This window comes from Pteronotus mesoamericanus, unplaced genomic scaffold (assembly GCF_021234165.1).
Source record: "Pteronotus mesoamericanus isolate MK-2021 breed Mesoamerican mustached bat unplaced genomic scaffold, CSHL_Meso_final contig_120, whole genome shotgun sequence".
Taxonomy (NCBI): Eukaryota; Metazoa; Chordata; class Mammalia; order Chiroptera; family Mormoopidae; genus Pteronotus; species Pteronotus mesoamericanus.
The window spans coordinates 2,248,957-2,270,851 of NW_026555041.1; the positions used below are offsets into that span (position 1 = coordinate 2,248,957).

General features: G+C 46.7%; 1 protein-coding gene across 1 annotated transcript in view; it reads right to left on the reverse strand.

Moving 5' to 3' along the window:
• The window catches only part of ACTN2 (actinin alpha 2), a 61,520-nt gene extending 39,852 nt beyond the window's left edge, over positions 1-21,668 (reverse strand). The window contains exon 1 of the mRNA XM_054584730.1: positions 21,353-21,668. Coding sequence (XP_054440705.1) covers positions 21,353-21,478 — 126 coding nt within the window. The 5' untranslated portion in view covers positions 21,479-21,668. The remainder of the gene's footprint in view (positions 1-21,352) is intronic.
• Positions 21,669-21,895: the final 227 nt, after the last annotated feature.

The following is a 21,895-nucleotide window of genomic DNA, read 5'->3' on the forward strand; positions in this document are numbered from 1 at the left end:
CAAATAGGTAATGCATTTCCTTAGTTCAAAATTCTAGTGGCACGAAAGGCTCAGAGGGGCAGCCTCCCAGCACCCTTGCTCAGGGGACAGGTGTCAGCGCCCAGGAGCAACCCCCATCCCTTCAACACAGCCCTGGAGTGCACAGCATTCCACATCGGTGGAATCGTTTCTTCTTATGGCAGAAGAATATTCCACTGCGGGATGTATACCATGCTTTATGCAACTTCATGTAACTAGCTCCCTGCGGACAGATGCTGAGGGTGTTTGCAGATAATTAAGTTCTTTCACTAAAAAACTTTGCAAGCTCCAAACACCGCAAGGAAAACCCTTTAAAGGTGGTGTTTCCTAATGAATAATGCTGTGACTAATCACATACCTAGCTTTCCGGAAAGGCACAAGAGAACAGCAGGTTGAGTTTTTCAAGTGGCATTGGAAGAAAATATGATATAAAATATTTATACAATTGTTTTTATTTAGATTCTACTTAAAATGGGCAAATATTGCTGGTGTAAATTACCTTACCTTGTTACCATGTTAAGTCCCTTTGTGATAAAAGTATCAGAAGCGCTTCTGGACCACCACAAGCTGCTCATGAAATCAGTGCAAGCTTCCTGACCCTGCTCTGGAATCTTGTAAATTCTGTCTTATGCTACCTTTCTATAGGTCTACATACCATAAAGGTAAATTGCCAAAAGCAATTTCAGCTGTGCAATCCAGAAAACAGATTTAACCATAAAGTCAATTTTTGAGTTAAGTCTAATGAAGTATCCCTATCTTTTAACAATTTTTAATTTTTCTATTATATTTGATACAATATCTTTTTAGTTTCAGATGTATAACATAGTGATTAGACCTTTATAGACCTCACAAAGTGATCACCCCAATAAATCTAGTACCCATCTGACACCGTACAGTCATTACAATATTACTGACTATATTCCCTATGCTGTACTTTACATCCCGGTGACTATTTTTGTAATTACCAACTTGCACATCTTAATTCCTTCCCCTTTTCACCCTTCCCCCAGCCCCCTCCTGTCTGGCAGCCATCAGTTTGCTTTCTGCATCTGAGTTTGTTTCTGTTATTTGTTCATTTATTTTGTCTTTTAGATTCCACATATAAGTGAAATCATACAGCATTTATCTTTGTCTGACTTATCTCACTCAACACAATACCCTTTAGGTCCACCCATGTTGCTGCAGGTGGCAAGATTTTGTTTTTTTCTCCTTATCCTCCCCTGAGGACATGTTTTCACTGATTTCAGAGAGGTAGGGAGAGAGAGAGAGAGAGAAACACTGATATGAGAGGGAAACATCAATTGGCTGCCTCCTGTATGCACCTGAATCAGGACTTGAACCTACAACCTAGGCATGTGCCCTGACTAGGAATTGAACCGGTAACCGTTTGGGGCACAAAACGATGCTCTAACCATATGAGCCAAGTGGCCGGCCCAAAATTTTATTCTTTCTTATGTCTGAGTCTTATTCTATTGTATCTATGTATACCACTTCATCTTTATCATTAATCTGTTGGTGGGCACTTAAGCTGTTTCTGTATCTTGGTTCTTGTAAATAACACTCCAATGAACACAGGGTGTTTACATTCTCTCACATTAGTAATTTGGGTTCCTTTTCAGATAAACACTCAGAAGTGGAATCGCTGGGGCTTTGTCCCTTGTTACAGCCTTTGTTTTAAAGTCCGTTTTGTCTGGTGTAAGTATTGCTACCCCGGCATGTTTCTTGTTTCAGTTTTCATGAAATGTCTTTCTCCGTCCCTTTACTTTCACTGGGTGTGTTTTTCGATCTGAAGTGAGCCTTGTAGGCAGCATATGTGTGGGTCTTATTTTCATATTCATTCAGCCACCCTCTGTCTTTTGATGGGAGCATTTAATCCATTTACATTTAAAGTAATTGTTGATATGCTGTCACTGTCTTTCTATTATTTATATTTTTTAACTTTTTTCCTTCTTTTAAAGAAGTCCCCTTAACGTTTCTTATAATACGGCTTTGATGGTTATAAGCACCTGCAGCTGTTTCTTGTCTGGGATGCCTGGTGTGGGGCTGGGACGCTTGCCCCTTGGGCAGCTCCGCAGCTGAGAGATGCCTCCTGATTTCTAACCCTTGCACGTGGGCATGGGGCCGGCCCATTCCACGCCTCTGCCCCTCTGGCCAGTCTGGATGTTGTTTCTTCTGAAAATCCTTAGGTGTAGGGCCTCTGTTGAGCTAGACTTCAGGTGGTACGCAGTGATGGTTGTTCCGTAGGGTAGCGGTAACTCCGACGTGGCCGTGGGGGGATTCGAGAAGGGCGTGTACCTGGACTGCCATCGGGACTGGAAGCGAGTGTCCCTACCTTTGGTGACCACCCCTCAGAGCCAATCAGTGGCGCCTCAACAACTTAAAAGTGAAAAGGACCCCAACGGCTGGGTGATAACAGCTCACGAAGAGGTCAGTGCCGTCTCCGTATCATTTCATTCTATTTAGTTTCAAATCCCACAGCCTACGGTGACTGTTCCTACCATTTCCCATTGTCCTGGGTTTCCATGAAAAGCCTGAATATGTAGAGGACTTAAAAACAACACCACAGCACAGCAACCAAACCCCACCCGTTTTACTTGAAGGTTTCCGTGTGGATTTTCTTGCTCTCTGAGAGCAACAGGCCTCTCTAAGGTCTGTGGGAACCAACCCCTGGAACACTAAGATGGACAGACGTCCCGGCTCCTTGGTTCCAACGAGATTATAAGGGCTGTGCCTTCCTAAGAGAAATGGTGTCTATGAACTGGACACAGACCATCCAGGAAAGAGGCCAAGCCTCCCAGCCCACGGCTAACTCGGAAGCTGCCGTGTCACCTCTGCCCTCAGCCCTTCCTGCACCGCCCTCCCTCGGGCAGAGTGGCCTTCCCCCCGCAACTCCGCGCCTCGCCTCCTAGTGCAGGGAACTGCGAAGAGAGGCCACATAAGCACCTGCTTGTGGAAAGGAAACGCAGATGCTTCCAGGCCTCGTTCCCTTACAAAGAAGCTCCTGACAAGGCTAAGGGGCAGTGCCAAGTCACCACCGAGCGAAGGTGGACAGCAGTGGGAGTCCCGGCCTCCCTGCGCGTGCCCCGCGGACACGGGCGCAGACCTCGGCCTCTTCCCCACACGTGAGGGGTGACAACCCCGGAGTCACGGGCCGGGCCGGGCAGGCCTGCAGGCGTGGACTGGCCCCTTTCATGTTGATTGAAAGCTCTTTCAATCAAAATGAGTAATATCAGTGATTATTTATATCACTTACAAAGTACACTCACATAACGCAAGTCCACATCTTCACCTGGATGAGTTTATCGCCTGGGTACATAAATAAAGACAAAAAAAACCAACGTTGAGTCTGACACAACTGTGGATATGAGCACATTTCATGTGACTACTCATTATCACTGCTTTTAGATAAGTCTTGCAGGGCTGGCTTCTGAAAGTATAGATGTTCAACTTATTTTGTCACTTTTTCCAAACAAAAAATTTGGAAACACAACATTTGTAAACCTCCTTTATACTTTTTAAACCACCTTTTATTTTGATAATAATTAGAAAAATCCTAATTTCAGATCACACTTCCTGAAATGGAGACTCACCCCAGTCTTGGGGCTTTTTTGAATGAAACAGAACAGGGTCTGTCGAGGGCCGGGGCACTGGGCAGAGCCTGCCGCACGAAGCTGGCAGTGGCAGGCTGATGGTTCCGCTCCTAAACGTACTGATCATAAAATGGCATCGTCTGTCAGGCCCGAGGGTTTGGGGCGGCGCCACAGTGTTCTAGGATTTTGGGTTTTCATGTCATTTACTTTCCTCGGTGAGTAAAGGTGTCGCGAGGTGCGAGGTGCCAGTTCCAGGCCTCGCACCCTCTGGGGTGGGACAGCCAAGTCCCAGGAAACGGGCCGTGGTCCCTGAGAGGGCGCCTGGGAAACAGGCAAAGTCCGGTCCAGCGGCAGGTGTGGCTCAGAACTCAGGTTCTATTTCTGACTCTGACACCGTGCAATTATTTGCCCTTTGTGTCCTGCTGTGTCCTCAGCTATAAAAGAGGAGTAATAATTGTCACAATCCACTAACTGTATGACAGTTCAAAGGCTTATCGGGGGAGAAGAAATCTAAGTGCCACGGGTCCACACAGCCACTACTCCGTTCAGTTCATTTTCTAAGGGCGCGCCATTGTTTCCGTTCACAGTGGTCAAGCCAGTAGTGTTCCCTTTTCCACCTCACAAATTCCCGACTTGCAAAGTTTCCTTCTAATTGCTTTCTGGCTCTTTCTACGTATTTGAAAAGTAAGAGGCTCTAGAAAGCTTCACACTGGTGTAAAATCTCAGGGGGAGGTGGGGGAGGGGGGCCAGGGCTGCTTCTCTGAAGTAACTCTGATTTCAGCTCTGGCATTTAAGGGAGAGCAGGTGCCGGCAGGCGCTGGGTCACTACCAAGCGTCACGGCCGGAAACACCCGACCCGCCATCACAGGAGGACCTGCCCTGGGTCCCTGCAAATGCCACACGGACCCCCAGGAAGGACTTGCTCCAGAGGCACATCAGAAATCAGCAGCACAACCTAAATGTAAATATTCAGACTCAATCTTCCTTTAAAGACATGTAAAGTGTTTCTGCTTGTGTCACACTAAGATCAGGAAAGTTCCCTGGACCCAGGGCCACTCAGAGTGGTGGCCGACCCCCCAGCACAGCGACCACTGGATAATCCTGTGGATTTGAAAGATTCCAAAACTTCAAGGCTGACAAGTGTCCCTTCAACTACTCACACAGCGTTTAAGAAATGGACTCAGAGTGAGCTGTACGTAAGTAGGAGAGCGTTACTTCTAAGGATCCTGCACGCGTTACCATCAATTACCAGGTGTCCTGGAGTCCCCTGGGGCCCCTCTGTTCTCAGAACTTGCATAAGCAAGCATCTCACTGCACAGTGAGCAGCGCTTTTACTCTCCGCCCACAGACCTCTGCTTAGTCTCCCAGATCCTGTAGATACCGTGGCAGGCGACGTGCTCAGTTTGGCAATCCCTCACGATCAGCCGCCCTAAAACTCGAAGCCTGGCTCTGTGACCGGCTCAGTGACCGGCTCAGTGACCGGCTCTGTGACCAGCTCAGTCACTGCTGTGGGAAGTCAGCCCACCTCTCCCCCGTCTCATCTCTTCGCCTGAGGGCTGCACCATTAACCTAATTCAACTAGAAGTCTGACGAATTATAGGAGACTGGAAAATATTTCACAAATACAAATGCTTTAGAATCACAGGAGAGCAGCAGTCAGTGATGGCAATTCAGAGAAACTCAAGGTGCTTTGGGTTGAAACTGCAATGGAATTAGGTCGTTGCAGAGGAAAAACAGAAGCCAGCTAGTCGTGCCTGAAGTTCTCTGAGCACAGGAGATATTCCATCTCCAAGAAGCAAGCACACACAGCTCAGCACACTCGCAGACCGCGGCCATGCCCAGACAGAAAGGGATTCGAGCACCCAGAAGGATGTCAGGTCTGATTTAGCAAAGTGCTCAGTCTCTCTTCAAAGGACAAAGAACAGCATAAGCATATCTCAACTTCCTCAAGGGACAAGGTTACAGAATGTTAGTTTTTGCTGAGGGGGATAAAAATAATATTTGCCCCCCCAAAATGCATTATTTTTCCTAAGGGACAATTAATATAAAGGGTTACATTTGAATCAGGACTTGGAGAGCAGAGCAGGTACAAAGAGCCTTAAAATTAGCTCGTGTAAAAAGACAAACCCCATTGCAGTCCACGGCAAATGGAAGGCCCACACTGTTTTCCCAGGCTTTGTTTGCCTGCGAGCTTATGAGTCAGATATTAAAGAACCAATCAAACACAGCCTCCTCTAATCCTGCCTTCTCTACCCTGTGTCACCCAAAGAACTCAGCACCCAGCAGGTGCACTTCAATTCACATATGCAGAACGAGCGCCTATTCAACTTTTCAATGCTTCAATTTTAAACTGTGATAATTCCAATCATAAGTTAACTGAAACCTCAACAGTACCAAAATATTGCTTTTTACTTGGGTCCCAGGGAAACTCACAAATACTAAATGTAATTACTCAAAGACAAAGTAAGAAAGAGAGAGGCAGCCTTTTCCCATTGATTCACCCTAACAACTTCTGCTTATACAGGAGTTCAGATCTCTTTCTACCAGTGTTAGAATGCCGAACAATCTCAAATTAAGGATATGAAAGCCACAGACATGACCTGCCACCAGGGCAGTGACACACGGAGAGGCAGGGATTTTGTTTTCTTCTTCTGTTCTTGACGGTGCCTGGAACACGGCGGCACTCAGTGACTTTTCGTTAAATAGCATCTTGTTCATCAGACTTTCTGGGACAGATCAGAGAGAATGTCAATCAGATTTTTTAAATGGGAAAAAAAAAAAGACTGAGGAGCTAAAAATCTGCATCTGCTCATTATGCTGTCAAACTTAACTACAGAATCCTTAAATGTTAAAAAAGGACTCTCTGTAATCTTGCAAAAAAAAAAAAAAAAAAAAGGCACAACCTTGTAAAAAGTAAAAGGCAACCTCCCTGCTGGGGTATCTAAAAATAGCATCAGTCTAATGGATGAGACTTCAGGAGGGCAGGCTGGAGACAGCTCTCTCGGGACTTGAGGAGAGTGCCCTCCAGGTCTGGTTTTACTCAGAAATCCTAAGCCATGAATTTTAGGCTCTGCTCGTCAGGCTCACAGACCGACTTCATCTAGGCCCTGAGCTGCTTGGAAAACATAAAGAAAGGTGATAAAATTCCAAGGCTGCCTAATGGGGGGAAAAGGCTTTTCAGAGTTTTTAACAAAGCCAAACGTACCCCAGACTAATCTGGTTTAAGGAGTAACCTCTACTATGTAGCATCTCCCCCTTAACTTCCAGAAAGGATGGAACAGATCAACACCATGGAATTTGAAAGGGAAACCGGCTAATAAGGCTCCTTGATATCGGGGGAAATCTGAGGGTTCGTGGGAAACACACGCCTTGTCTCGAGCACCCTGCTGTGCTGCCCCACACCCACAAGCTATCGACCCGGCCGCACTGCAAAGCGGACTAGGCGTGTGCTCTGCCCAGTGCGGGGGACGGCCCGCCGCCTCCTGCAGAGGGGTCTGCCTCCACGGACGTCGCTCCCTGGTCCCACCAAGAGACGTACCTGTCGTCTGGATTTCTTTTCAGCTGCTATGACACCTCTCCAGGCTGTTGCTAATTAGTTAACATCTTTAACCCATGTTCATTTTTATATTTGTATGTCACGATTTTACCTTTCATAATTGTCTTTCAATGCACTGTTTTAGTCTTTTTTTCCAAAAAATAGGTCAAGAATCTAGTAAGCTAAAATACTCACTACTATTCTGATCTAATTTTGATTTTGAGGAAGACAAATAGTATCTAATACACAAGAATGGTACACTGAACTAAGTGAAGTCTCTCATTCGCTAACCTTAAATTACAGTACGCTCCCTTCATCCTGTGGAAATGACAGCTATCTTTGGTCTCTCCTTACTGCTTTCCTTTTCCATGTCAAATCCAACACATGTCCCCATGTTCCCTCTTATACCGATCGCCATAAATAATACTGCGTTTGGGTTGAATTATTTAGCACTTTTCTCTGTTTCATGAAGATCTTACATTTATCTAAAGCTAATGTATTTCCATCTGTTAATTTCCTCCCTGCTCAAGAAAATATCCTACAAACACATTATTACCACTTCCAGGAGTCCTTATTACTCATCCCCTTAACTCTTATTTTTCAGCAGCAATTACTCATCCCTAAATTTCCATCATCCTCAGGGTAGAGTTAGGGGGCACAGGAAGGACATGGGACATTTCTCTGAGCCACTGGTGTCCCGTGCTGGTTTGCAATCCTGGCTATCTCTGCGTTAATTCCAAAGGGTCTTTTAAAATTCTTGAAACAAAATTTTAATCAAAAAAAGATAATAGCATTCTCTCTTCTAAAGAACAATTAATGATCTTGATGAAACTCCCCATTTTAACTGTAAAATGGGAAAAAAAGAGTTAACATTAGAGAAGTGCAGATTCTTGCCAAACTACTTTAGGGTTGGAAGCATATGTTAAACTAGCCAATCAAGTATTTTAAGAATGAAAGTTGAAGTCAATTTTGCTCTGAAAGGTAAGGGGAAAAAGTGGTAAGCACAAGAACCACACAGAAGCTACTGGAGCCTGGTCATCGGGCCTCAAAGAAACCGTGCGGCCAGGCGCCCAACTGGGCCACCGGCTGCCATTCCGTGCGTCACGCCTGCCTCCCCGACGCAGGCAACGTGCGTGGGGCACTCCTGGGAGGACCTGCTGGTAAGCAAGCGTTTAAGGCTCCCAACAAACAGCCGTGTATACGACTGATCCTGAGCCGTGCTTCCCAAAATAACTTGTTCCCTTGGAGTCGGGGTAATTACGTGCACGACGTGGCTCTGTGACAGGCAGGCCCAACTGCTGCTCGGCTTTAGGCGACGGCAACATTTACTGGACTGCCATCATTCTCTTCTCGCGGCTGAGTTCACGCTCTCAGAAGAGCACACCGGTTCCCCCCGTCCATCCTGGCAAATGGGGAAGCAGCCTGTACGACTCAGATGGCGAAGTCAGCGTTCTTGAATTCAAGTTCACCATTCCGTTCCTATTCTCAGGGGCCTAAATAAATGGCTGCCTCCACAGAGGGATTAAGCATTCATTGACAACAAAGCAGCCCTCTGCGGCACACTACCTTTCTGCATCGGTGTTTTGGACCAGAGCACAATCCTTTGTCAGCTCCCAGGCAGGTGCATCACTACAAATGGGAGAGGCTCTGGGTAGCAGCGGGGTTTGTACAAACAGGGAAGTTGGGCCTTTCCAGAGTCCCCGCCTGCTCCGCACTGGAGGGAACCGAGGGCTCACGCTGAGTAGAGGGCGTTCATAAAAATATATAATAAAGTGTTCATGTCCTGAGCCATTTCAGACAACTATATATTAGAACATAAAACCCATAAATATTTGCGTCTATTGAATAGGTTACAGCATAAAGTGATCTGGTAGGCAACGTGGCAAAACATTAACATGAGTTTCCTCTAGGTTGTGACTTAACGTGTTCACATCTGTATTTTCTTTAGTGAACACTTATGTAATTATTTAAAAATGTATCTTTAAGTAGTAACTGGAACGTGTATACAGTCTGTGAGCCCAGGTTCTTTGCTCTTCCCTGGTCACCTGTAACTCTGTCACCTAGCTTCACTTCATTGATTTGCCTTATCTCTACTTGAAAAAGAAAAAGAACCCAAACTGGCTAGGACCCAGCAACCCTAGATTTGAGTTAATGACTATTTCAACATCACGTTTGAAAGCCCTGATGTCGAAGGCACACATGGGGCACCCTGTGGGCCGCAGAGCAGAGGTCCCCTGCGGTCCTGCACCCCCAGGCCCAGACCTGCCACCCACCAGGGTTTCCTTAAAGGACTCTAAGGGTGACAGCCCCACCTGTGTCTCATTATGGAAACAGGGGACATTTTTGCATCTGACATGACTTTATCTCACAGTAAATATATCTACCACCCCTTCACTCCCAGGGTTTCAAGAGTCTGAACATGGAAGTACTTTTGTTTTTTTTACAAAAGATTTACACTGTCAGATGAACAAACCTAGAGATCTGACTGTGGTTCAGATTCTTAAATAATGTTTAACTCTTAGTTTCTGAGATGTACGAAATAAGCACCCTAACGCCTAGCACACACTAATATCAAATTGCCTGATGTGTGAGCCTATTCACCATTTAGAAAACCGCACAGATAGCAGATGAAACGCCAGGAGCGTGACAGCAGCATGTGTCAGAGGGGAGCCTGGCCCACGGAGGCCCCGGCAGACCTGCGGCCCTGCTTCCCCCGGGACACACGGCTCCCCGCCACAGCAGGCTGCAAGGCTTGGTCCTCTCGCGGGGTGTCCAGCCTTTTGGTGTTTCTGAGCCACGCTGGGGGAAGAGTTGTCTTGGGCCACACATTGAATGCACTGTGACACATAAGCACAAGAAAAGCTCATAATGTTTTAAGTAAATTTACAGTTTTGTGTTGGGCCGCATTCACATCCATCCTGAGCCGCACGCGGCCCGCAGGCTGCAGGTGGGACATGCCTGTAAGTCTAAAGGATTCATGAACTGAAAGTCAGAAATTACCAGAATCTGGTATAAATTTTTCAAAGCATTAGAAGTTGTATTTTACAATGTTTGCATCTTTTAAGGTTCAGAAACAGGCCAGGAAGCGCATTACTGTCCTGTATATATTATCAGTTGCCGGGCCTCGTGTTACTTCGACCTTCTCTGAGGTTGCCTGGAGCATCTCCTCAGCACACAGTGGCCACAGAGCTTGTGGTCTCCACTGGCTCATTGCTGAGAGTCAGAGGGGGCCATTCCTAATGACCGCAGGACAACAGCCTCCAGTGGGGCTGCCCTGGCACACCTGGACGCAGGGCTCCTCTGGCCCGAAATCGGCCCCTCCCCAGCACCCCCCTCACGAGGCACAAAGGCCCGCAGCAGTGAGCAGCACGCTGAACACAAACATGCACCATGGCATCTCAATAAAGCCAGGGCATGACATCAAATTACATAAAAATAAAATTAAATTAGAATTTTAAAAAGTAAATTAATAAAACAAAATAAATGGAGTCTTTGTATGGAATGAGGTGCCCCCCTCACTTCCAAGGCTGCCCGAGAAATCCCCATCTAAGCGGACGAGGGCCTGATCTGTGTCTAAATAAATTCCCCGGAAGCCGTCTTGGCAAGACCACCCCTAAAAATACCCTTTCCTCAAGAACACTCTGAATGTCTGCCTTGCCTTCCTTCCAGCTGTGCTCTGGGGGTGGGGAGGAGATTGAGATGCTCAAGTACCAAATTCGGCATCCTCAGACATGGCTCCCGCCTCCGGCCTCCAGCTCCCCACTCACAGCAGTAAAAGCAACGGTCCCAGGAGTGAAGAGAGGGCCAGACCGACAGACCTGAGGGAGGCCACAGGGTCAGTTAATCAGACCAGTTTGCAGCAGGAGCAGAGAATACATCCCGTCGGCACTGACTTCACACGTGGGCACAGGCGGTGGTTAACCATCCACGTGTACAGGAGGTTAAAGGCTCCACTTCTGCTTTCTTAGACAGAAGTGCTTTCTTAGCAGAATTCTTCTTCTCTTGTGCCTGAAACCTGGGAATAATAGGGTTACTGTCTTAGAAAGGTCACCTTTAAAATATTGGTGAACCCTGGGAAGGTAGGTTTTGGAAATCTAGTTTTTAGGAGGACACAATTACAGTGTCAAAAACAGGCAAAATCATTTGGAGGATGTGGGGGTTAGGGCAGGTGTTCGGGTGAACGGGGAAGACTGGACAGCCAGAAGGAGTAAAGGGATGGGGGGTGTGGGGTGGAGAGAGGGGGGCTCCAAACAGGAAGGCAACAGTCAGCCAACTCTGCAGTTTTGCTTCATGATGATTTCTTTCAAGATTTCATTTAGAGAGTAAAGTATTTGTGGAATACAAAACCTCTCTTTTCCTTTTAGAATCAGATGTCCCTGGTAATCATTTCATTACACATACATATATCAAAACATGTTGTACGCTTTAATTATATGCAGTTTTTATTTGTCAATTACACCACACTAAAGCTGAAACCAAGGGGGACTGGACATCCCTTATTCATGAAACTGGGGATTTCTTTGGCCAGTGGGTTCGGAGGGATCTACCGTATTCTCCATCCTCTCTGTTTTCATGTATGTTTGAAGTTTTCCATAATAAGAAGTTGAATACATAAAAGAAAGGCAGGATTTCCGGATGCACGGGAGTCCTTGGTACTGTCATTTGACAGCTTGTTAGAGCAAATCTCCGCAGGGCGCAGTCTCAGAGAGCTTCCCTGTCCACTGAGACTCCGGGCCCAAGGAGGACAGCTCTGCTCTTCTAATCTCTACTGATCCCTTGCTTCTGGAAGTCTCATCTTCTAGTTCCAAAACGGAGTGTGACCCAAATACTTAGGCATCCTGAGCTCCAGCTTCTTTTGGAACTGAGTCTGGCAGACCAGCAGTTAATTCCAAAGATGGCCTGTCCTATACCCCACGGCTGGGGAGGGCTAGTTGGCTTCTGCTGTGGTCCCTTCCTCCTACTTTACTATTTCTGTTGGACAAAGCCACTGCTAGAGCCTGACATACAGCAAAACTGTGGCCGGAAGCACGTACCACCCCTCAGAATGCAGTCTCCTCTCTCATCAGACGTTCCCAGTTGTGCCAGTTGGAAATTAAAACTTCTCTCTCTCCCTCTCTCTCCCTCTCACATATGCACGCGCGCCCCCTCCCAAAGGCAGTGAAAAGTTAGGAATGCTGAATTCCAAGCTTGTGCTCTGGGTTGTTGGTTACAAATCTGAGCAGAAAGCAACAAAAACGGATAAGTTTGGTGGTTAAAAGCTCTGCCATTTGTAAACCAAACTATGCACTAGAGTAATTAGCATCTCTACATTTTATAAAATTTCAATTGTGAAACAGAACTGTATCTTCATAGTTTAGACAGAATTCTGTGTGTGCTTTTTAGCTACCACTTCCCTACCCTCAGCCACCTGTGGGCAAGTTATTTAACTTCCTAGGCAAAAAGTGAGCATAACAGTCCTCATCTCTCAGGGTTGTTTCGAAAATCTAATAAAATGGTAACTATGGTCAAAACAGTGCCCACAGAAGAGCTGGGACAGTAGGAACACTGTATCAAATCGCCTCCCCCTCTTTTTTTAACCTACTGGCAAAAATCCATATATTAACATAGCACTTTTACTGTATTATTGGTATTCTTTTTGTTTTGGGGTTACACTGAAAATATTTTAAAACATCCTTTTGTGCCAAAATTTAACATAAAAGTTCTAAGTATGCAAAAGAAATAATCAGCCACTTTCTATTTCATACAATCTCATACAATAGAAATTTTATAGTTTGCAAAATGTAAAATACATGATTTGCACTTTTCCGACTACTATGGTCCCCCACATCTCAGTTCACCCTGTCACCCCTAAAACTGCTTGTTTCAAAATAGAAAAATATTCCTTCTCTGGGATAATGCGTGCCTGTCCTCTACACTTTCCCGAATGATACTCTCCAACACCCAAAATACTGGTAACAGTTTGTTAAGCCTTAAAACACTTAAATAAAACAACAATTTATTTTCTTTAATTTTATAAATGATAAAATAGAAAAAGGAAACCTATCTTGGGGTTAAATTCTCCCTTTCTCATGTTAAGATGAAACAAATCCATCTTTTTTCAGTAATCCTTACCAATTTTCAAATAGTCTTGCTCAGTAAAGCTATCAACAACCATTCCCATTGCAGAGGGATTTACGTCATAGACTTGAGCACACCCTAAAAAATTTCTTGCAGCTTTTCACTTCCTGTGCATGCATAACTTATCTCACAAGCTAAAACACACCCCATTCCACAGTGCCAAGTCTCTGGGCTTCTGTCCCGGCAAGTAAACCAATTCAAATACCACATTCGCACCGACTGGTGAAGTTCCAACAAAATACCAAGGTAAGATTTCTCCAAGAAGAAAATCAAAGCCATCTCGCCAGCTCGATGGTGCCAAGTTGTGCGGCGCGTGCGTGTTTTCAGAGGAGCAACGCCGCTGCCCCCTCCAGGAGTCCTCAGCTGTGGCGCCGCTGCGCCTCCAGGTTTCCCCTCCCCACAGCTTCCTGTCGCTCCCATACCTGCATCTCCAGCCTCGACCTTTCTCCTTGATATTTCCACTGATTATCAAGCCTTCAATCTAAACCTAACTCACCCCCTCATGTTTTCCAATGAATAGGGAAGGCATTAAAGATAAGGCTATAAATGAGTAGAACTCAGTTTTATGGCTTGTTCTTGTATGGGACTGGTCAAGGACCTTGGATGTAGCTGCATCATAATGATAACAGCCTTTATCAGGTTGAACCTTAAAAAAAATACAATTTTTGGATAAAAAAAAATTGTATCAAGAATTTCATATGGTTCAATCTAATACATATAAAGTATCTCAAAATCCTAACACAGAGCAATGAAATTATCTACATTCTAGTAATTATTCATATCCTGTTTGAATATAATGACATGACTTAAAGACTCCTTAGGACTTTAGAAGACAGGATTTCTTAATTTGCAATAGCAATTATAATTGTCTGTATAAGACTCAAACATAGCTCATGTTAAACATTGTTTTCATTCCCCCCCCAAAAAAATCTCATAGTCACCTATGTTTTGTCCTCACAATCACTAAAAAATGAGTTTTTTCCAAGATAGCATGCCTTTTCATTAATGAAAAATTTCTATAGTAAGAATGTGTTTTCAATGTATAATAACTTCTAAGAACTATGACTAACACACTTACTCCCTAGCAAAAACAAACAAACAAAACAGGACAGCTCAAAGCGCCGCTCACTTGTAAGTCTTGGGTTTGACACCTATCAATACTCAGACCAGTTCTGCTCCAGGACACACATCTTCAGAATCACCTGCATCCCTTCCGCATTTCCCAGTTCCACTACTCGGAAGCATAACATCTCTTCCAAAATTTTTGTTTTATCATGCTTTATATACAAAAACACAAAATTTAAATTTTTAATTATCTGAATCAGAAGTGAATTTGTAGTTTTCTTTATTAAGTGGGTAAAGATTTTTAATCTGGAAAAGAAGTCATTTAAATCAAATTTAGGTTACCAAAACCTTGTTCATTAACATGGTCATACATTTTATTATAATTTAAATAACAATGCATATATAATTTTTTTGAATTCCCAAATCTCTAAGTTCTAAATTATTTTATTTTTAAATTAAACCTAAATATTTTAATTGCACTAAATTTTTTTCAGAAGTGCATTCCACAAATGCGAGTGCAGACTGAGCAGGCCCAGTATGGGCCCAGGGGCAACAGGACAGATGGCCTCCCAGAGGGGAACCTGAGGAGGAGGAGGGGCTGTGGAGGGAGAGGAGGAGCTGTGGATGGGGAGGAGGGACTGCAGGGGGGAGGAGGGACTGCAGGGGGGAGGAGCTGCAGAGGGGGAGGGGCTGCAGAGGGGGAGGGCTGGCTCAGAAAGCACGTGTAGAAGAGTGGATGTGCAGGCCTGGCCTTGCCTCCACTGTAAGAGGCCAGACCCGCCCCTGAAGCAATAGGAATCAGAGAGGGACTTGAGGCTGGAAGCACTGTGGCCAGGTTTGTGTTTTACAAAGATCACGCTCGCCAGCATCATGGACAAAAGCCTGCAGACGAGCATGGTCTGCGAAGTCCAGGCAGGACGTGCAAAGAGCCTGTGGCTCTAAAGCGCAGAGTAGAAGGGCAGAGTCCAGAGGACGTCCAGGGTTGTGCTCCTCAGGAGGTAGAGAAGGAGGCCTCAGGATGGCATTCAGGTTCCTGGCTGAGCGCCAGACAGGAAAACGTCTCCATTCACCTGGGCAGGGAGCCATCCCTGTCGGAGGGGCTGAGGAACCATCTCCCTTCTCAGCAGCCTGCTTCCGGGGGGCACCCCTCTGACCTCTAGCCCTTGAACTCACTGAAAGCTCCCTCCCTGTCCCTGGCGCCCAGCAGCCCCATAATATTTGCCTATCGGATGAATGAAAAAATGGACAGTCATGCTGTGCTCCTTTAGATTTTGCTCTTTAAAAGGTAAAATCACCTTTAGTTTCTGATCTAGAAAACTGTGGGGAGGGAAGGAGTGGGTGCGAGTAATGTACATTCCCCGGCTTCTTTACAAAGACCAATTTCTTGCCCTCAAGATTTTCCTTCCTTTGGAATGTGTTGCGCACAGTAGCTAGCTCACTTTACCCTCATCTCTGCTTTCTGCTCTTTCTGGAAGAACCAGTACTGTTCCCAGGGAAACGGTGGTACAGTCCAGACTGTCCTCCAACGTATTCCGTGTCAACTCCTCTGCTCATCACAGCAGCTCCCACCCACTCCAGATCCACGTTTCTGTAGGTGTCCCCAGCTGCACCACTGCAGCGCCTCCCGACAGCTTCTGAAGCTGCATTCATCTCGTTTCCAGCTAAAGGTTTTATTCCTCCCCCTACCCCACACCCAAGGAACGTTTTATTTGGCGTTGGCGTTTCCTCCCTGGTGAACATGGCTGAGGGGTAGGGCAGCCCCTTAAGAGAGAACAGAAAGACAAAGGGCAACTTTCTGTCTTAGAACTCCTGCACCTGCCTGCCCACAGCAGACCACCGGCCCTGTGGGGGCAGCGGTTTCTCAGGGCTCATCCTGGATTCTGCCTTTACCCACCTGCCCATTAACAACTTCCACTGGACATCGAAGGCTACCGGACCCCTGCCCTCTGTCACATGGTGGCCGTGTGGGCACGTGATACGCCCCTCAGCACTGCAGCTCCCTGCCCCGCACCTGACGTCACGTCCCGTACGTGCTTAGCTCTCCTTCCAAACACCATCCCCGGGTGCACATACAGGCACTGCTCACGAGCCATTCGCTACTTGTCAACACCACTGTCTTGAGCTTTAACTCCAGGGGCTGTAAGGGTGAGATCGTGTCTGCTGAACTGGATTTATACCACGGCCTGCCCTGGAATAACACGGGCTTGTTTAATGCTTTTATAATCCCTCCTGATCACTCTCAAATTGATGCCATCCTCACTGCTGCCTCCACAACCTCTAACCTGTTTGCTAGGGGCCCTCACCTACCCCAATCTCTTATGCAAGTAATACCCTGCGTGAACGTGGCTCTTCCTAGCTGAAATCTCTGATCGGCTTGGAGAGTGAAGCCCACACCCACCCCGGCATCCCAGGGCCCGATTCTGGCCCAGCTGCCTACCCAGTTTTTCGGCTAAACTTGAAGCTGCATCTTTAGCCTCAGGGGAGCCTGTCTTTGCACGGCCTCCATCCCTCCATCACACCTGGAGCAACAGATGCAGGGGATTCCTGCATCCCAGACGCAGGGGAATCCCTCATCTCTTTGGGTGGGTGAGGGGGTCCCGTGAAAAAATGGACGTGAGGGTGCTATGAGAAAGCTAAAGGGCTACTTAAACACACTATTGTTATGACATCACACTTATCACATACACACCCTCAGAAAACCCCACCAGAGGCTGTTCACGCTACCTCTGTAGCTAGGAATGCCCCGTTTCGCTTTCCTCCCCACCCAGCTAATACTGTTATTACTCAAATTAAGACCCGCTCCAGTTCTATTTCCTTATAAAGCTGTTATATCATTCTCACCCACAATGACTTTCCTTATTTGACCTTTATATAACAAGCATCTGCAACTTAATATAAAATAAGTTCTTATGTTCTTTCTAAGTGTCTGAATGTGTAAATACTATCCTCAAAAGCACGTCAAGGGGGAAGCGGTTTAACAGGCACCGAGTCTCCGTGTGCGGTGACGGAAGAGTCTGCGGGACGCCCGTGAGGGGCGCAGGATGATGTGAATGCGCGAAGGTCGCTGAGTTGTACACTAAAATGGTAAATTTTATGTTACGTATATTTGTCCACAATAAAAAAAAAGCACATCAAAGTCATGCAGGAACACATTGTATGCGTCATTGCCCTCACAAGCCCAGATACGGTCCCGAGTACTATCATACCGCCCGGTGAAATGAACTGTATTTGCTGCACAGGATAATAATAATATTTGAACCTTTACAAATCATTTTGCAGTGTATAAAGCTGCTTCATCATAAACTAGCTTAACCATTTGATCCTGCTAAACTGTCACAGGTACCACTTACCTTTATTTTCTAGAGGGACACACAGAAACTTGAAAGGTTTAGTGACGATTACGGCCAGAGAGCACCAGGCTGAGCTGAGCGTCATCTGGGTCTCACGAATCCAAGAAATTTTCACAAGCTTGTCATCCACTGTTCACCGTGTTAGAACCGTTCGTGCCTTTTCTCTCAGAAAAGTCATGCGTGGACATAATTCCTTGTGCAGGCAGGGGGAGGGCCCTTCACCTTGGCCTCCAAGCCGCAGCAGCTCTGGATGGGCTCTCCCAGGGTGACTCTGGGGCTCTCAGCTCTCTGTTTAATCGCAACCCCGTAGGCAGCTGCTCCCACATACGTGTCCTTCCATGTGCCTGACCCCATTTTACAACATTTTAGCCTGGATGACAGGACTGGAGGAGGTGCTCCCCAGTGAATGGTGAATTAGACTATCTGAACTGCGACTATGCAGAACTTCACTTTCTTCAGGAATGATTGAAGCCAATCGGACCTCAGTGTGGAACAAATGAAGGACTTTCATGCTTCCTACGACTGGCAGAGACGCTTATCCATCACCTAGCCATACACAGATTAAGAATGTCAGGCCTCTTTCTGCTTCGAAACATGAGCCACTTCCTTAAAAGGTCTGCGCAGGCCTCGCAGTGAGGCGGACAGTTCCCTGTGCTTGGGGAGATAGCACACATATTCAGCATTGCTGTCCTGACAAGTCACCTCCTGATTAGGCTTCAGTGGAATTAGGAGCTGAATGTGTTCCTTAGTTCCAGGGCAGGCCTGCTTCTAAACACTGAAGCTCTAGGAGTTTCTAAAGTCCCCTGAAAAGAGCCTAATTTACGTGAATACAAATATTCCTGCTCGTTTAGTAAACAGCCCTGAGAGAGAAGGGGAGCACTTGAAAACGCCTGTGCCTCTTCATGCCAAATACAACAACGTCTGAATTGCCCCCTTTTAGAAAAAGCACTAAACTTCCTCAAAAAATTGAAAATAAGTGCCACATGATCCAGAAATTACACCTCTGGGTTTGAAACCAAAACAATGAAAGCAAGGCCACAAAGAGACACTTGCGCAGCCATGCTCACCGCAGCACTATGCCCAGCAGCTGAAGCAGGGGAGCAACCCAATGCCATCGGCAGACGCACAGATAAACGGACCTGTGGAATATTAGTCAGCCCTAAAAAGGAAGGAAATTCTAACACGTGCTACCGCACAAATGAACTGTAAAAACATTACGCTCCGTAAAGGAAGACAGTCACAAAAGGCTAAATACTACATGATTCCACTTCTGAGGCAGCTAGAGGAGTTAAATTCACAGAAAGTACAATGGTGGTTGCCAGGGGCTGGGAGAGGGGAGAATGGGAAGCTGTTGTTTAATGGGTACAAGAGTTGAGTTGAGCAAGACAAAAAGTTCTGGAGACGGCAACGCAACAAAGTGAATGTCCTTAACACTACTGAACTTAGAAATGGTTAATACGGTAAATTTTGTTCTATGATTTTACCACAGCTTTTTAAAAAATCTCTCTTTTTTTAAAAAAAGCACTACATTTTTACTAAGTCCTTCTGTAGCAAGGATTGCCAGAGCATAGGAGACTCTGAACTGTGGCTATAATTAGGCACCATGTCCGCCACAACGCTGCAGACGTCACTGTGTGCTCCCTGCATCTGTTGACAGATCTCATACCCAGCATATCACTGAAATGGCAAGTGTGGAGAAGGTGGCCCACAATAGAAACAATGGCATTTTCTCCTCTCCCTGTTCCAACGGTGTGTCTCATAGGACGCAAATAGAGGCCACAGCTCTGGCCGCACTGACCTCACAGCTCAGGATTATTGCACGGACTTGAGTGGTTCCGCACCAAAAGTGGAAACGGTATCTTCAGAGTTATTCAGGTCTGTGTCCTAATGTAGCGTTTTGTTTTGTTTTCCCCAGTGTCTACACTCAACCTATCTAAGAACAAAAATAAATTCTCATTTTAAACTTTTTAGCATTATCTTGAACTAGGATCAGGAAGTATAATTGGTTTCTAATAATATACCTCACATGCTATATACAATTATAATATTCTCACTGGAAACAAAACCCTAAAAAAATTACAAAGACATTATACCCACAAATATTGTGAATATATTTAAAAATTAAATGTATTAGAAGACATATGTCCGTGTGGTCTGTGGAAGTCAACATTAGCTCTATTCTGCTATTGTACACAGTACTTTAAAAAATCAACAGAAGCCACTGTGATTAGACTGTTACTTCCAAAAATTATGAGATGACTATTTGTCCAATTCCTTAGCTATTTTACTGTTCTTTCTAATGAAAAAAAAAAGCAATCTTTGAAACAAAGATTTAGTTTTTTTATTCCATAAAAAATCTAATAATGAAAATTGTGAGAAAAATTTTTAAAAAGATATACTCAATGCTAAAAATTAGTTATTTTTTAACTTCTTGCTGATTGGTGACACATCAGCTAGTCCAGATGACACATAAGTAACCCTTCGGCCAGGCGTTTGCCTCACAGTAAGTCAATAAATGTGGTAGAAGATTTGAAATTTTATTTTCCTTTGTAGACTCAACTTCTACTTATCACTCCCATTCTCTTGTTTCCAAGAAGGTAGGGATGGTTGGAAGTCTTAGGAAACTAAGGTGGGAAGTGAAATGTAGCTAAATTGGAGCTTTAAAATAATATTTTTAAAAAAATGGTATTTTGAGAGAGGGTAGAAAACAAAAGAGAAACCCTGATATAAAAATAACCCTTGGATATTTGATAATTATCCCAACGTGGGCCCTCTCTTCTTCCAGTTAACATTTTGCTGGGAGGGAAGTATGGGATGCGCTTTCCAACCATATACTAACACACTATCGCAGGATCACCCACAATGGCGGCTACACACAGCACTTCCCGTGCGCACCAAAGGTTATCCTCTTAAAAGCAGGACCTAAGAAGGGAATCCACTTTGCCCCACCCCCCAATAGGGGAAGCACGGGCACCCTGCTTTACCACGGCGTGGTGTCCTGAGGCTGGGTGAGCAGGTCTGTGTTGGCAGGCCTGACCCAGCCAAGCTCCTGCCAGTCAATCAGGGGGTGGATTTATCCTCCTGGTGAGATCCCTGCTGGTTCCAGCCAAGGGGATCAGGAAGAAACCCCGAAGAGTGCAATGTTCCACTGGGCCCCAGAGAGTGCCAACCAGGATGGCATGGAGCTTTTAGGGCTGGCTCAGTCCCTCGTCCTGTGCACTTACCTCAGTGACCCATAAATAGAGTGTGGATAATCATTACTTTATCGTGAATGTCCAGTGTTCACACGACATTCCCTCTAAGGAGCCTGAGACAGTTAAGAAATGGGCTTCAATGACTCGGGCAGCGCCGCGCACACCACGCAGCCAGGAGAGTGCAACTCTGCGGCCAAGGTCACAGACTCGGGCGACTCAGGGTCTGGTCAGACGCGAGTCAAAGGAGAAACACTGAACACTGTTCGGCTTGTGCTCTCGCGGCAGGCGCGCCCGCGCGCACACGGGCCCTCGCTTCACGCCTGTCGCGGACCTGCTCCCCTCTCTAAGCGGCGCGGGGCTGCGAGGATCCGGGACAGCACGACACCTCCCGCTCGTCGCCGCGGCCGGCGACAGACACGGGGGGGACACGGGCATGCGGGGGGACAAGAACACGCGGGGACACGAACACGCACGCCCTCTGACCTTCCGCTGCTGCTTCTCCCAGGCGGGGTCCAGCAGCAGGTCGCGGTCCCACTCCTCCTCCTGGATCATGTACTCGTCATCGTCGTACACGTAGTTGTACTGCACGCCGGGCTCGACCTGGTTCATGATGCTGGGTGTCGGGGGCTGGACGGCGGACTCGGACTGACAAGAAGACAGCGGGAGAGGCGGAGACGCGGAGACGCGGCGGGCGCGGGCGCGGGCGGAGACGCGGCTCCTCTGGGCGGCGGGCCGGGCGCTGGGTCGCGGAGAAGCACCAGCTCGGGTGGCGAGCGACTCCGCTCCGCTTAATACCTGCGCTCCGTCACGTGGCCGCGCACCCCGCCCCCGCCACGCCCGTTCACGCCCTGGCCACGCCCACGCCGCTCGGAGCAGGAGCCGGTGGGCGAGGGTACAGGGGCTCCCGGCGACTGCGGGACCTCGGTCCCGCCGTTGCCCCGCCCCCTCGGAGGCGATCTGAGTCCCCACCCCGCCCGCCCGCTCCCTCCGGCTCCGACAGCTGGACTCGTGGGCGCCGGGGTGAGT